The 14090-nt window shown below is 39.9% G+C and overlaps 1 protein-coding gene and 1 non-coding gene across 2 annotated transcripts; one reads left to right on the top strand and one right to left on the bottom strand.

Moving 5' to 3' along the window:
* Positions 3097-3170, top strand: TRNAV-CAC. Its single transcript has one exon. It is a non-coding gene; the product is annotated as a tRNA-Val (tRNA).
* LOC8071433 (histone-lysine N-methyltransferase, H3 lysine-9 specific SUVH1) lies at positions 5754-13371 on the bottom strand. The gene is made up of 5 exons (XM_002441694.2): positions 13216-13371; positions 10103-10286; positions 9062-9117; positions 8285-8347; positions 5754-7946 (listed from the first exon to the last, which is right to left on the bottom strand). Exons 1-5 carry the CDS (start codon positions 13261-13263, stop codon positions 5754-5756), a joined length of 2544 nt encoding a protein of 847 aa, XP_002441739.2. The 5' UTR covers positions 13264-13371.

Raw genomic sequence — 14090 nt, 5'->3', positions numbered from 1 at the left:
AAATTGACAGATTATATATTCCGGCCGTAGAATATCATTAAGACAAACATGCATGTGTCACTAAACTGAAAATGGTAAAAGGATTATGGTGCCTGCTTAATTATTAGTGCATCCAATCTGGATCTCAAATTTAATTATATATACTGTCATATTATAACGCACGCCAAGTTGATGCCAGACCCTATATACGCACACATGCATCAAGCATGGCCCCCTCTTACCAATAATGTGACCTTTTTCCAGATCACAAGCTACCCCATCTCAATCAAATCAACGTGACTGCGCAAGGTAACTGGGCAATTGAACCGGATCTTGTTGCATATATATTAATAATTTTATTATATGCATCCAGAGAACACAAAGTGGTGACTTGTCTTTTGTCCAAGGCCAGTGTTTGAAACTGCTTCATCTCATGTTTTTTAGCTTAGTTTCATATTTTTTTAATCAAACATGTTTAGCTTTGCCCAACTCTGCTTGAGGGAAAAAAAAGAGTTGTGAGAGCATCTAAAACCTACTTCATAAACTCTGTTTTTTTAGAGCTGCTCCACGATAGAGTTTATGAAGCAGAGTTCGTGGAGCAGTACTAAACACCTCTAAAAACGAGCGTGAAATAGTACACTTTACTTCATGTGTGCCCTTATACACTGTTGTATTCGTAAAAAGGGTGCATCAGAAGAAGCTAACTAGTTGACTAACTTTAATTATGAATACTTTCTGGACAATTACTAGGTACTAGTTGTCTTTGTGCTCAAAAGTAGTCAGCTCATAACTCAGACGCAAAGCGTTTGATTTAGCATGCCGCTGAAGCAATAAAAAGCAATAAACAGACGATGACTCCACCTCTTCACGCCGCGCGTACCCATGTTTCACGTAATGTATGTACGTACAACGTCCAGAGTTCATTCATCTTAATTTGCTATTTGGAGCAAATCCAGGTGTTTTCTATAATTAACTTGCTAAAATAAGTAGCAGTTTCAATTTATTTCTCTCTTCAATCGTTTTCTATATATTAGCTTTCTAAACAATCTTGCACGGAGAAACATGATGTTCTGACTAACCAAACCTCTTTTAATATTATATATAGTTTCTTTGCCTCTTTTACCATTTTCTCACCATAAACCTGTTATTTTCTTAATTTACTACTCACACGTCTAATTTACTTTGATCCTCCCCTCCCCACCTCCCCATGAAAAAAAACATCGGATGTGGAGCAGATATAGAGTTCCTTCTCAACTGCAGAAACATACAAGATATTTAGCAACTTTTTATTTCTAAAGAGCTCTTATACAAAACTGTTGAAATGACTTTTTTACACTTTTTGCTAAAAAATCAAAATAGGAAGTTGTTTTACAAAAACTCCTAGAGATGCTCTTAGAACATCAAATAAAACTTCACTCTTTATTAGTAGGCATACATGAATATTCAGGCTCTGCTTATTTGTTTATAACCAAGTTCATCATACCAAAGATTTGGCAAGTAAAACTTATGAGAAGTTTGAGAAAAAAAAGTTTGCCAAAGATTTGGCAAGTAAAACTTATGAAAATTAAAGTTTGATAAAAAAAAATGTTTGCCAAAGATTTGGCTAGCCAAATGTGAGATGTAGCAAACCTTTGGTAGCAAGCCAAATGCATGGCTGTAAAAAATTTGGCTTGCCCACATTTTGATATCGTTCAAAATTTTGCCATCTGGCAATCAGGTTTTCGATCGATCTCCCTGATTCACATATAAGTCGACAGTGATCTGTTGCATCCATGCATGTATTTAAGAACCCTGATGAGGATAGTTCTATCTTAGTTAATTAATATTATTTAGTAGTAGTACTTCATAGTTGACCGCACGTCTAATTACGTGGCGTCTGCTGAGTTGTTGTGTGCAACTGAAAAAAATTAGACAGCCCAATTGCTAATTAGTCCTGATTTTGACCCATCGTCTGAATTAGCTCCAACACAACCTGCGTGCCGTGTTCTCTCCCTGATTATATTCGATGCTGCTTTTAGTTCTATTATATTATATTATGAGCAACGATCGATCGACCAGAGAATCTTGTTGCATGGGAATCTCTAATTTAGTGTGTGTCGGTGTAGGTACGTACCTTCTTCATTCACATCGGTAGATTGATGGTTGCTTGCTTACTTAAAATTTGTACATACAGTATCTTAAGCACATGGATTGTTTTGTTTTGGAGAAAAGGGTTTGGAACGGCACAGGACAGTAGCCCTGGAGAGGAAAATGTCTATTTTTTATCAGTCAACTTCTATGAAAATCTGTTTTTCCTCCCTTAACTTCAATACCGGACAAATCAACTCCATCAATTTTTCAAATCGTGCATTTTACCTTCCTGGAGTGGTTTCGAAGACGGTTTTGCTACAGTGAATAGTAAATTTGCTACCGTGACAGTGGTTTTGTCTTTTTTTTTTAAATTATTTTGGCTGGATCTTTGAAAAATCATAGTAAATAAATCACAGAAAAATCATAAAATAGAAAATCCAATTTTGTTGGACTCTCATAAGTAGATCTACATAATGAACATATAATATGGTATGCTTTAGTACAAAGTTTTTGCTATAAAGGTTGTATTTTTCTTTTTTATTTATTTCAGCTAAATATTTGAAAATCATAGTAAATTGTAGAAAAATCATAAAATATAAAATATAATATTGTTAGACTCCACATGAGCACTAGCAATTTTTTTTGCGTTTTTTCGGGAAATTTCTTTTGGGGAAAAAGAACTAGATTAACAGGGAGGAGAATCTAGAAATGTATTACTCTTTTTACCAAAATACATAAATTGTTTGAAAGTGGCAAGGAAAATTGAAAGAGATTCGAGAGAAAGGGAAATTGAAATTGCATGGGAAGCAAACAACTAGTACGTAGACTTGCAAACAATCTATATGTAACAATTGAATTTAGGATGACACTGCATTACCTTGCCTGACAACTAGCAAACAACTCATAAATGCTCTCAGCATATATACCACAGTTTCATGAAAACAAACGATATTATATCATATGCATGCAGTTCGTTCCAACACACATGATTCGGATTCACTCTTCGTGTAGCAATGATTTAATAACTTAGTCAAGTTCGATCACATTGTCTGGGTGGTGTAGTTGGTCATCACGTTAGTCTCACACACTAAAGGTCCCCAGTTCGAACCTGGGCTCAGACATTTAATGTGTTTTATTTCTCTTTTGTTTTAATCCCTTTCTAATCCCTGCAGGAACAGCTCTAGCATTTTTTGTTTGCATTTTTTTTTCTCTTTTGTTTTAATCCCTTTTTAGTTCCTGCAGGAATAGCACTAGCAATTTTTTGCTTTTTTTTGTCTTTTGTTTTAGTCCCTACAGGAATCTGTCGACACTGGATCAAATACTTTTGATATTTTACTTGGAACTTTGGCTGAAGAGTGCAAGGCAGCAGATGCTTCCTTGACATATTTTACTTGGAACTTTGGCTGAAGAGTGCAAGGCAGCAGATGCTTCCTTGACATTAATGACAGTGGCTAGCAATGAGGCCTCTGCAGATGATGTTACAGATGTCAGAGCAATTTTGGGAGCAGCAAAAGATGATAAACAAGTTTTTTTTTTTGGTCACAGATGATAAACAAGTTGATTTGTCAGATGCTGTGTCTAGATGCATCGGGAGCTCAAATAGAACAGATAGTATCATATCCAATGTCAGACGCAAACACAAAAGGAAGAGGGATCCTCAGTCAAATACTGATACCCCACAATTCACAAAGTCATTCGAGTTTTGTCCACTCTCCCTGTGAGAGCTTGAGGCCAAGGACTAAGGCCTTGTTTAGTTGTAAAAAGTTTTTAGATTTTGGTATTGTATCAGTTTCATTTGTTTGTGGTAAATATTGTCTAATCATAGACTAATTAGGATCAAAAGATTCTTCTCGTGATTTACAGATAAACTGTTCAATTAGTTTTTGTTTTCATCTATATTTAGTGGGCTGAGCTTAATGCTCACAAGCGCAATATTTTCACTGACGAGTCATGTGGCAAGCGTTTCAGCTCACACAATACTTGAAGCGTCATCACTCATCAGTGTGTTCATGGCGAGATGAGGCCATTTAAATGCCCCTGGGAAGGATGTAAAATGACTTTCAAGTGGCTATCAGGGTGCACACGGGATTACCGCCGCCACAGCAGCTCAAAGGCAAATCTCAAACGGCTTGTTGATTGCCTTGTTTGTTGTAGTAGCTCACATATTTCTGACAGGTGATAGGACTAGTGAGGTCTTGTTCTGTTCACGAAAATTTTTGGTTTTATCTATTGTAGCATTTTCGTTTGTATTTAACAAATTTTATCTAATTATGAATTAACTAGACTCAAAAGATTCGTCTTATAAATTACAGGCAAATCATGCAATTAGATTTTGTTTTTATGTATATTTAATGCTTTATACATGCCTCTAAAGATTCGATGTGATAGGAAATTTAAAAAAAAATTCTTAACTGAACAAGGAATGTTCCCCGTTAGGAGTTAGAAAGGAATGTTCCCCGTTAGGAGTTAGAAATTGTTGGGTGTAGATTCACTGACACGTGGCCATTCATTATTTGTGCCATTCATTATTTGTTTCTCAGATCAGTGATGTATTTAATCCCTGGCATTCATGAACACTGAAATCATATGCTCGATTTCAAAAGAAAAAAAAAATTACATGTCACATTTGACACTGGCATTCCATACATTTATTGTTTTGTTTTTTTCCTTTCTTTTTTGTCTTTTGTTTTAATCCCTGCAATAACAGCTCTAGCAAGAATCATCTAGTAGAACACATTTTATTTTATCACAACACAGTCATTCCCTGTCCCATCCAAAGATTTACATGTCACATTTCACACTGGCATTCCATACATTTTTTTTTGTCTTTTGTTTTAATCCCTGCAGGAACAGCTCTAGCAGGAATCATCTAGTAGAACACATTTTATCACAACACACACAGTCATTCTCTGTCCCATCCAAAGATTGACAAGTTACATTTCACACTGGCATTCCATAGTCTGGGAGAAGAGAACACATTGTTCGTAAACTACTACTACTACAGGTCCACGCCATGCATAGTAATACTAGTAATATATACAAAACACCCATCCACTACCACAAAGACTGAGGACTTCATTATCTGCTACCTTCCTTCCCCGTTGCCAGCGACCATCCAAAATAGACTGGTGACTCCCTTACCACATCCGTCATGCTGCTTACGGCAAGCCCAGCCCAAAAGGAACACTACAACCTGAAAACCAAGATAGCAGCAGCATTAGGCAACCAGAACCAGGGCCAAAATGATCTCGTCAAAACTACAGATCAAATTGACACAATCTCATACGTTGACACATATAGCAGTTAAAAACATGTTAACTCTAAATCATCAATGATTAGTCCAGGTTTTGGCAAAGCAATAGAGGTCAATCGCCTTATCTTTATGTGAGGTGTGGAACTGACCTACAGGCTACAGTCCTGATAAAAAGAGTAGTGCTGCCTTGTGTATGCTACAAAGATAACATCCACTAGTGATTTTTCTAGGAGGGCAGAGTTTCAAATGCACATGCATTGTTTAAATGCCCACAAGCAAACAAAAAAAAAGAATTGTTAAGCATGGTGAGGAAGTAGAATCTACTGTCCACTGACAAACCATGCAATGACAGATACATTCTCTTGAAAAGAAACTAATTGATACAAAGATGGACAGAAAATAACGGTTAAGAAGTATGTTTCCATCCATAGTGTGGTTTTTCTTACCTGCTTTAGTGCATTAGTCCACGCTTGCCACATAAGCATTTCTTGAGTTTGCAAGCATTTGGAAACTTCCCCTTAATGCCAGGAGGAGCTCCTCTTGTACCATAATCATACGTCAGTTCAGTCATGGGAGGAATATGTTTCATCGCAAAAAACATGATATGTGGGTAACTGTCATCGCCATGGTCATACTGCACGGGCTGCCAAAGGACGTTCGGGGAACAGCTATGATTCAGAAAACGAGCCACATTTCCTGAACGTTTTGCACTTATGACAACAGGCAGCTTCTTCAGATTCTCTGTTGTGGCATTATCACTTTTTTCTTCAAGTAATTCTGCTCCCAAATTCCATCTTGAAACCTTGTCACTGTGCCATGATGTGCAAAAGGTATATTCATCTTCCTCATCACCCATGTTCATATTTGTTTCATCAATGATTTGACCGGCATACTCACAGATGAATGTGCCAGCACGGATTGGGTCCCAGGACCGGACACCCCATCCGGAATCCCCAGTCCAAAAGACCTCAAAGTTAAGATTGACACCTTTCTGTGTGACCCTGTTTCGACAATTTTGACAACACTGGCACGTGGAGGAGCACTCATAAAGCATTGGAATGTGCTTCACAAGCACTCCATTGGCGCTGTAAGGAAGATAACCACTGTTCAGTTGTGCACATGAGCAATTAGTATCACTAGGCAAGCACACACTAGGACACTTGCAGCTTTGTAAAGGTTTTGTCTTCCTGAGTGGCCCTGAATGCTCCACTCCAGTAACATAGTTGAAGTAGCTTGGCCCTTTCTGGTCATCTACATCATTAACAAGGCATACAGGTAGCTTCTCAGCTTTTGACGATATATCTGCCCTTATAACATTGTTTCTTGTCGCAGGATTTGCTTTCCACTTCTCAGTCATCTTCCAAACTGAAATTCCATCTCTCTGTCCCGGCTCCCTTCTCATCTTGTACTTGAAAACACTAAAACCATTCTTTGCTTTTTCTGTCCAGGATTCTTCGACCCGGTAAAGTCCATCATAGATGTAAACTTTGCTCGAGTTGCAGAAAGGGTCCTGTGCGCTGCGCACAACCCTGATTAGGTTTTTCTTTTTCATACTATTCATGAGAGCAAGGTTACCTCCTTCAAGTTTCTGGTCATGCTTATCCTTGTGCCGACTATTGCCTCCCTGACCTGTGTACACCAAAATGTCCGTGTCATTGTCATCATTCTCATAACCACCAGATGAGATGATGCTAACCGCCAGAATCTCATCTTTTCCAGCATGCTTAGCAGAGGTGTGATCAATGCCAGCCATGGCAGGTGCATGTAAACCAACAATGCACATTTCAATCCTGAAGAAGAAAATGTCTCCAATTTCAACACCAGGTACAGGTCCTATGATCTTCGAATTGTTGATCCTCAGGCCATTCTGCATCATGAGACTTCCAGCCTTCAAGTCGGCCCGCTTGCCTGCGTCCTCATTTTCATCCAATTGCAGTATGCGCCGCCGAAGTGAATCAAACATTATCATCACCTCTTCGACAGATTCATTTGGGTTGCTTGACAAGGATGAACTGAAGGCAAGCTCTCTGTTCAGGCTTCTCTGTATTGACCTGCGCTTGGTGTTACCTGCATTGGAGCATTCAGCCTGCTGAGTCCTCTTGGCTGTCTTCAGCGGGGTTGATTTTTTCTGACCAGAAAAGGGTTTGTAGTCTTCGTCTGATGATTCATCTTCATGTCGTGTTATTGGAAATGACCTTGACATTGGAGTAGCCTTGAGAGGATCATCTTTGTGTCGTCGCGTGGGAAATGCAGCTGAGATTGGAGTAGCCTTGAGAGGATCATCTGATGGTTCATCTTTGGGTCCTGGCATGGGAAATGCCGCTGACATTGGAGTTTCCTTCAGAGGATCATGTGACGATCCACCTTTGTGTTGTGGCATGGGAAATGCAGCTGAGATTGGAGTAGCCTTGAGAGGAATTGGTGACTTTGGTAAGGGTTGACCAAATGAAGCTGGAGACTGTTCTGGCGATGTGCAGGGCCTGAATGGTGTGACAAAAATTAGCAATGGATCAGTTGATTGAGTTGCCACATCATATCCCATAGGAAGCGGGAACATTGGTGCTAATGACCGCAATGGCTTCTTTTCCAAGAATTCTTCTTGCTCGTCACTTTCTGATTCATCTTGTGAGTTCTCCATGGACTCCTAGTAGTGGCAGTGAACAATGGTTAATAAAAGTCTTGTGATGGTGGCAGTGTGAAACTGCCAGCTAATTACTATTGCTGTGTAGACAATGTCTATTATTTTGTACGCTATAAACAAGTGAGATGGATATATTAGAATAGAAATCACAAACATAGAGCAGAATATAAGAGAGCACAGACTTCTGAAAAAAAACAAACGGCAACTTCTGAAAGAAAACAACAGAAGCATAATTTGTTGTCAAAACAATGAACAAATCTGGAAAAAAAAGAAGCATAGTATTTAGTAGTCATCAGTACATATGTATTGCGTTGCTGAGCACAGAGAAGCCACACACTCACACTCACATCTAGCTCTTGCTCGTCATTTTCTGATTCATCTTGCGAGTTGTCCATGGCAAACTCCTAGTAGTGGAACTGAACAATGGTAAAAAATAAAAGTCAGTGAGCAGTCTGTATTTGTGATGGTGGCCAGTGTGAAAATGGTCGGCTAACTACTATAACCGTGTAGAAAATGTCTAATTTTGTATACTATAAACAAGTGAGCTAGATGGATATATGGGAAAATAAACTACAAACCTAATAAAGAAGAATATAAGAGAGCAGACTTCAGAAAGAAACAACAGATGTCAACTTCTGAAAGAAAATAACAGAAGCATAATTTGTTGTCAAGTCCAATAAGGAAACAATGAACATATATCTGAAAAAAAAGAAGCATATTTATTTGTCACTACTACATGTTTTGCTGAGCAGTGAGCACTGGGAAGCCACACAGTCGCACTAGATATTTGTATGTATCAGTAAATTTACACAATGAAATTTACTGATGGGACAGGAGGGTTCCACCCCAAAAAAAAGTAGAAATATTTCATCAAGTTACTGCTTCATTTTCACCTTAGATATCAACTAAAAAAAGGCAGGTATCAGTAAAGAAAAGATTGGGGGCAAGAAAATACATAGCGACATTGAAGAGTACGTCCAAGCAACCAGTCAAATCTAAATCCTAGTTCATTCGAGGCAGCCATTTACTAGCCAAATCGCAAGAGATTATCACAAAGATGATGAGAAAACTCCAACTCATGGCAGATTAGCTGAGAAAGTTTAGATGAGAGGTGTCACCTTGAGGGTGTCGTCGGAGCGAGCAACAGTGTAGAGCCAGAGCGGAGAGGTCACAGCTGGAGAGGAAAGGAAGACACTCTTGCCACTAGCACAGTGTTAAGACCTCCTCGTTCAGGTCGCTTGAACATATATACATGTATATACGGGACACTTCTGCATACACTGGACTGACGGGCAGTCATGTCACCGCTCATTAATCTCTGGCTTTCACCAAACAACACAGGCCTTTAGGCCTTGTTTAGTTCACCCAAAAACTAAAATTTTTTAAATATTTTTTGTCAAATCAAATCTTACGACACATGCATGGAGTATTAAATATAGATGAAAACAAAAACTAATTGCACGGTTTACCTATGAAACGAATCTTTTAAGCCTAGTTACTCCATAATTGTACAATATTTATCTAAACTATTTATACCGTTTATCTATAATTTACGAGACGAATCTTTTAAACCTAATTAATCTATGATTAAATAATAATTATCAAAAATTTTCACGAACTAAATAAGGCCACAGCTGGAACTAAACAAGGTCACAGCTGTTTCCAGTTTCGACTCTCCGCCGTTGGAGCCGGATGAACCTTGAGATACGTGTCCAGTAACAAAAGCTGCTAAACGCTCATGAAATGTGCAGTGTAGTTGATGCGGCCAGGCTACAATGGTAAATTTGCCAGCCATCTTTACATCAGAATCAAAGGTAAATTTGTCGGCTATCTTCGCTTGAGCTTATCTACCGAATTTGCTAACCGAATTTGCTAGCCATTCAACAGTATTTTTCTTTGGTAATAAATCAGCCAACAATACTTTTCTACCATAGCTTATCAGTCCAATAAACAAACAGGCCATTTTGAACACTGAAATATCTTTCTACCACCTCACGAACGAGGCAATGATAATATAAAGATAAAAATAACAAAACTCGTGCTGCATCGGAGCTTCAGAATTCAGAAGACAGGTACAACATTTGGACATTCCAGAGGATACTAAACATTGTTCCGTCGATGCAGAGAAATGCCTATGTGTACATGTGTGTGACTTCAGCTGCGGCCAGTGAAGCGTTGCATGGTCATCATCTTCACTTCAGCGAAGCGTTTTGCGCAGTTGGACAGGCACGAGGTCTCGCTCCTGCTGAAGCTGCTCCCGACGCTCCCGGTGACGCATTTGTCCCAGCAAAGAAAAGTCAGCTTTGCCAACAGCTCGTTTGCCATGGCCTTTGTTCTCTCCTCCTGCAACGCACAAAACAACAGTAGTAACTTTATTTCTATCCAACCATCAATCCCACATATATGTTGTATTTACAAGGTTTGTTTTTTTTTCTGAAAAAAGCTGGCTGCAACTCGCATTAAGAAAACAGGGTTGCAGTTAAGGTAACAGTTATGGTCTGTGAGAGCAATTTGTTATTCAATGAGTCCATGAGGTTCATATTAACTTGCGCTATTAATTAAAGGTTATAACTTATAACAAAACAAATCAGGATTCTGCTTGTTTCAGGTATAAACTTTGCTATGAAAAAAAATTTATTGATTGAATAGTGCCATTCAGGATGAGCGAGAATCTTCAGACAGCAGGTAGGCGAGTATAGGATCAGGGGTAGTTATTGTTTGTACACAGGACAGGTCAAAATCCAGTATGCACAGGTTGGCTAACATCCAAATTTTTTCGTTGTAAGGATGGATTGAAGACCCTTTCAACAATTGAACCAGCTTTGGAATGATGGAAACCCCCCATTATCAAGAATCAAGATACATCACTTATTGCACATCCATGTAATGCAAAGCAGTGATACTGGATACTTCATCAGTAGAGCCATTGAATACTCCTAGGGTTTTAGCATCAGTTGCATCTGAATACAAACTCCTGGCACACCAAGATCAGGGGCATTCCAGCTGATAATAGATTCCCTTGGTTCTATTATTATCCTAGAAATTGTAGAACAGGACACTGAGGAATAATAAAGCTAAACAATGGAAAAAGGGTAAAGGCGAATAACATGAGCGGATTACTGGTTCGCACAGACAAATGAACTAGTACCAAATTTAAGCTCAAATTAATCACCTATGTAGAATTTACAAAGTCTTTCTAAAACAAGGCTGGCCAGAACTTGCATTTAAGAAATCAGGGGTTCTAAGCGCCCCCAATCTGTAATGCATAACATACTGAGTTTGATGATAACAAACAACAAGGAACTTCACACATGTCTAACTAATCTCAATGGCGTGATGTTTAAGGCGGCAAGGCGAGATGTGGCGAGCCACTCATTTGAGTCGACTAGGAGACGCCTAGGCGACCATAAGACGAGGCAAGGTGATGCCTTACCATTCTAAGATAAGAAATAGGAAAATAGCAGCAGGGAATAGGCAAGAAAAAGAGAAAAAAGGAAAAAAGAAAAATCAGAAAACGGCAAATGTAAAAAGTGCTTGGTCCAGCCCAATAGGCACTCAGGTCATCTCTCATCTCATGGATGCAGATGCAGCGCCGCCGCACACATCCATCCTTCACGCAGGCACAGCGCTGCCGCATGTCCCTGCTTCATGCACGCAGGCGCAGTGCCATTGCATCTCCCTCCTTCAAGCAGGCACAGCTCCACCGCATCTCCTCCCTCATGGCTCACGCAGGTACATCGCCGCCCTCCCTCCCTCGCGCTGCTCTTGACTGCATGCGCTCAGCCTGCCCTCCGCTCCTTCCCTACCTCTTGCCGGTCTCTGCCGAAGATGACCCAGGCGGCGCCGGATTTGGTAGGGATGAGCGAGGAGGTAGCTGCACGGCCTCTCCCTATCGTTTTCCTCTGCTTTTGGCGAGGCGTCGGGGAGGCCTTACTACCTGCAAGCGCCTTGTCTCCTAGGCGACACCTAGGTGACGACTACGCGACGCCTTAAAAACCATGTTCAATGGAACGATATCAGCATAACACGCAGTCTGAATTTCTACTCTACCACCAACACATAACAAACCGCAAAATATCCATATCATTCATTGAAATAATATGCAGTAATAAGTAATAACATGGTATGGACCAAAAAACGCAAACACAAAAAAAGAGGGGGGGGGGGGGGTAGACCTAGAATACGTTTGTGTTTTCAGTTAAATTCACAGGAACAGAATGTAAAAAGTCGGCTCCCTTGTATACATCATAGGTGCACTTGAGGATTTAGGATTCTTTAAATTTGAACATCTTACTATATAATAATATAAATCATTCATTTCTCTTGTAACATGAGTCTAAACTCCTGTTACGGGCCCGTAACCGTGAGCAATTTTTATTATCCAATCGATGGGTCCATGAGATTGGTTTTAATTTTTAACTTGCGTTTTGAAAGAACCATAGTCAATTAACAAAGGTTACAAAAAAACTAGTCAGGAGAATCCATAGTTTAGGTGATACAAACCTTTAGTTTTTGACCAAAAACAATAATGAGTCAAGCAGTGCCATCCAAGGAATTCAGACAGGGAGGCGGATTATGAGTACAAGGGTCAGTGCTATTTCTTGTTTGTACACAAAGAATGAGTAAAATCGAGTGTGCAAAGGTTGGCCAATATCCAAAATTTTCATTGTAGAATGGATCCAAGACCCTTTTAACAACCAAAGCAGCTTTGGAAGCATTGAGACCCCCCCCCCCCCCCCCCCCCCCCCCCCCCCCAATTTCAAGAATCCAAGAAACAACGCTTGCATTGCGTGTAAAGCAGGGGTACTGGATACTACACCACAAGTACAGTCACTGAATCCTACTAGGGTTTTAGCACCAGTTGCATGTGAATACAGCTCCCGGAACACCTCCAAGGCTCCAAGCCCAACATGAGTGGGGCACTCCCGGTGTTATCGCAGGAACTGTAGAACAGGCTAGGCAATGAGGAAAAGGCGAATTCCACAGAGGGGGGAAAAGAAAAGAGTACTGGTTCGCACAGCAAGAAGGAACTCGTAGGTTTAAGCCGCCGAAATCAAACACCGAATCTTTCCAGTTACCCGTGCCGCAGGCATGTATATACATCGAGAGCAACATCGCCGTCAGCTAGATCAATCAAAGAATACGGGAGGGAAAAAAACAGAAAAACATGTGCGCGGGTGGGGATTAACGGATGCGCCGCCGATGGTATGGAATATTGGGATGGGGAGCAAGATATCATCCACTAGATGAAGCGGAGCGGAGGAGTAGGTACCTCGATCATCGCCTTGAGGCGCGGGTTGTTGAGGGCCGAAGCATCCATGGGTCGATCTCGATCTGCTGCTCTGCTCTCCGCCGGCGTCTGCTTCCGTGAGGTGGACGAGACAGGACTGTTCTTTTTTTTTCGTTCTTTTTTTTTTCGTTCTTTTTTTTTCTCTCTTCTTTTTAGAATGAGGCCTCGTTTAGTTCATTCCGAAATCCAAAAAGTTTTTAAGTATGTATGAAACATTAAATATAGACAAAAATAAAAACTAGTTACACAATTTGTCTGTAAATCGCGAGACGAATCTTTTGATCCTAGTTAGTTCATGATTAGACAATATTTATCAAATAAAAATGAAAATGCTACAGTAGTGAAATCCGAATTTTTTTAGAACTAAACAAGGCCTGAATGAAAATGTTGGCAAGCAAGAAAGAAAGAAAAGAGAAGGCTTGCTAGTTGGGCCTGCTTAGGCCTTGTTTACTTCCAAAAAATTTTGCAAAATATAAATAGTAGCACTTTCGTTTGTATTTGATAAATATTGTCCAATTATGAATTAACTAGGCTCAAAATATTCGTCTCGTCAATTCTGACCAAACTGTGCAATTAGTTTTTATTTTTATCTATATTTAATACTTCATGCATACGTCTAAAGATTCGATGTGACGGGGAATCTGAAAATTTTTGCAAAATTTTTGGGGAAGTAAACAAGGCCTTATTTGGACTGGGCTGGATCTGGCCCACTGTTTGGATTCCTCCACCTATTTCTGTCTCAAAAAGGGGCCAGCCCGGCGTGCTCCTTCCACTGTCAAGTGTGAGCCCAGCTCGAGAATGGAAGGGCGAAATCAATGGAAAGAGAAAAAGGTCCATTTTACATTCATGAACTATCT

Source organism: Sorghum bicolor, chromosome 8 (genome assembly GCF_000003195.3).
Source record: "Sorghum bicolor cultivar BTx623 chromosome 8, Sorghum_bicolor_NCBIv3, whole genome shotgun sequence".
Classification (NCBI taxonomy): Eukaryota; Viridiplantae; Streptophyta; class Magnoliopsida; order Poales; family Poaceae; genus Sorghum; species Sorghum bicolor.
The sequence above is the reverse complement of the archived record's forward strand: the minus strand, read 5'-3'. Positions and strand labels throughout refer to the sequence as shown.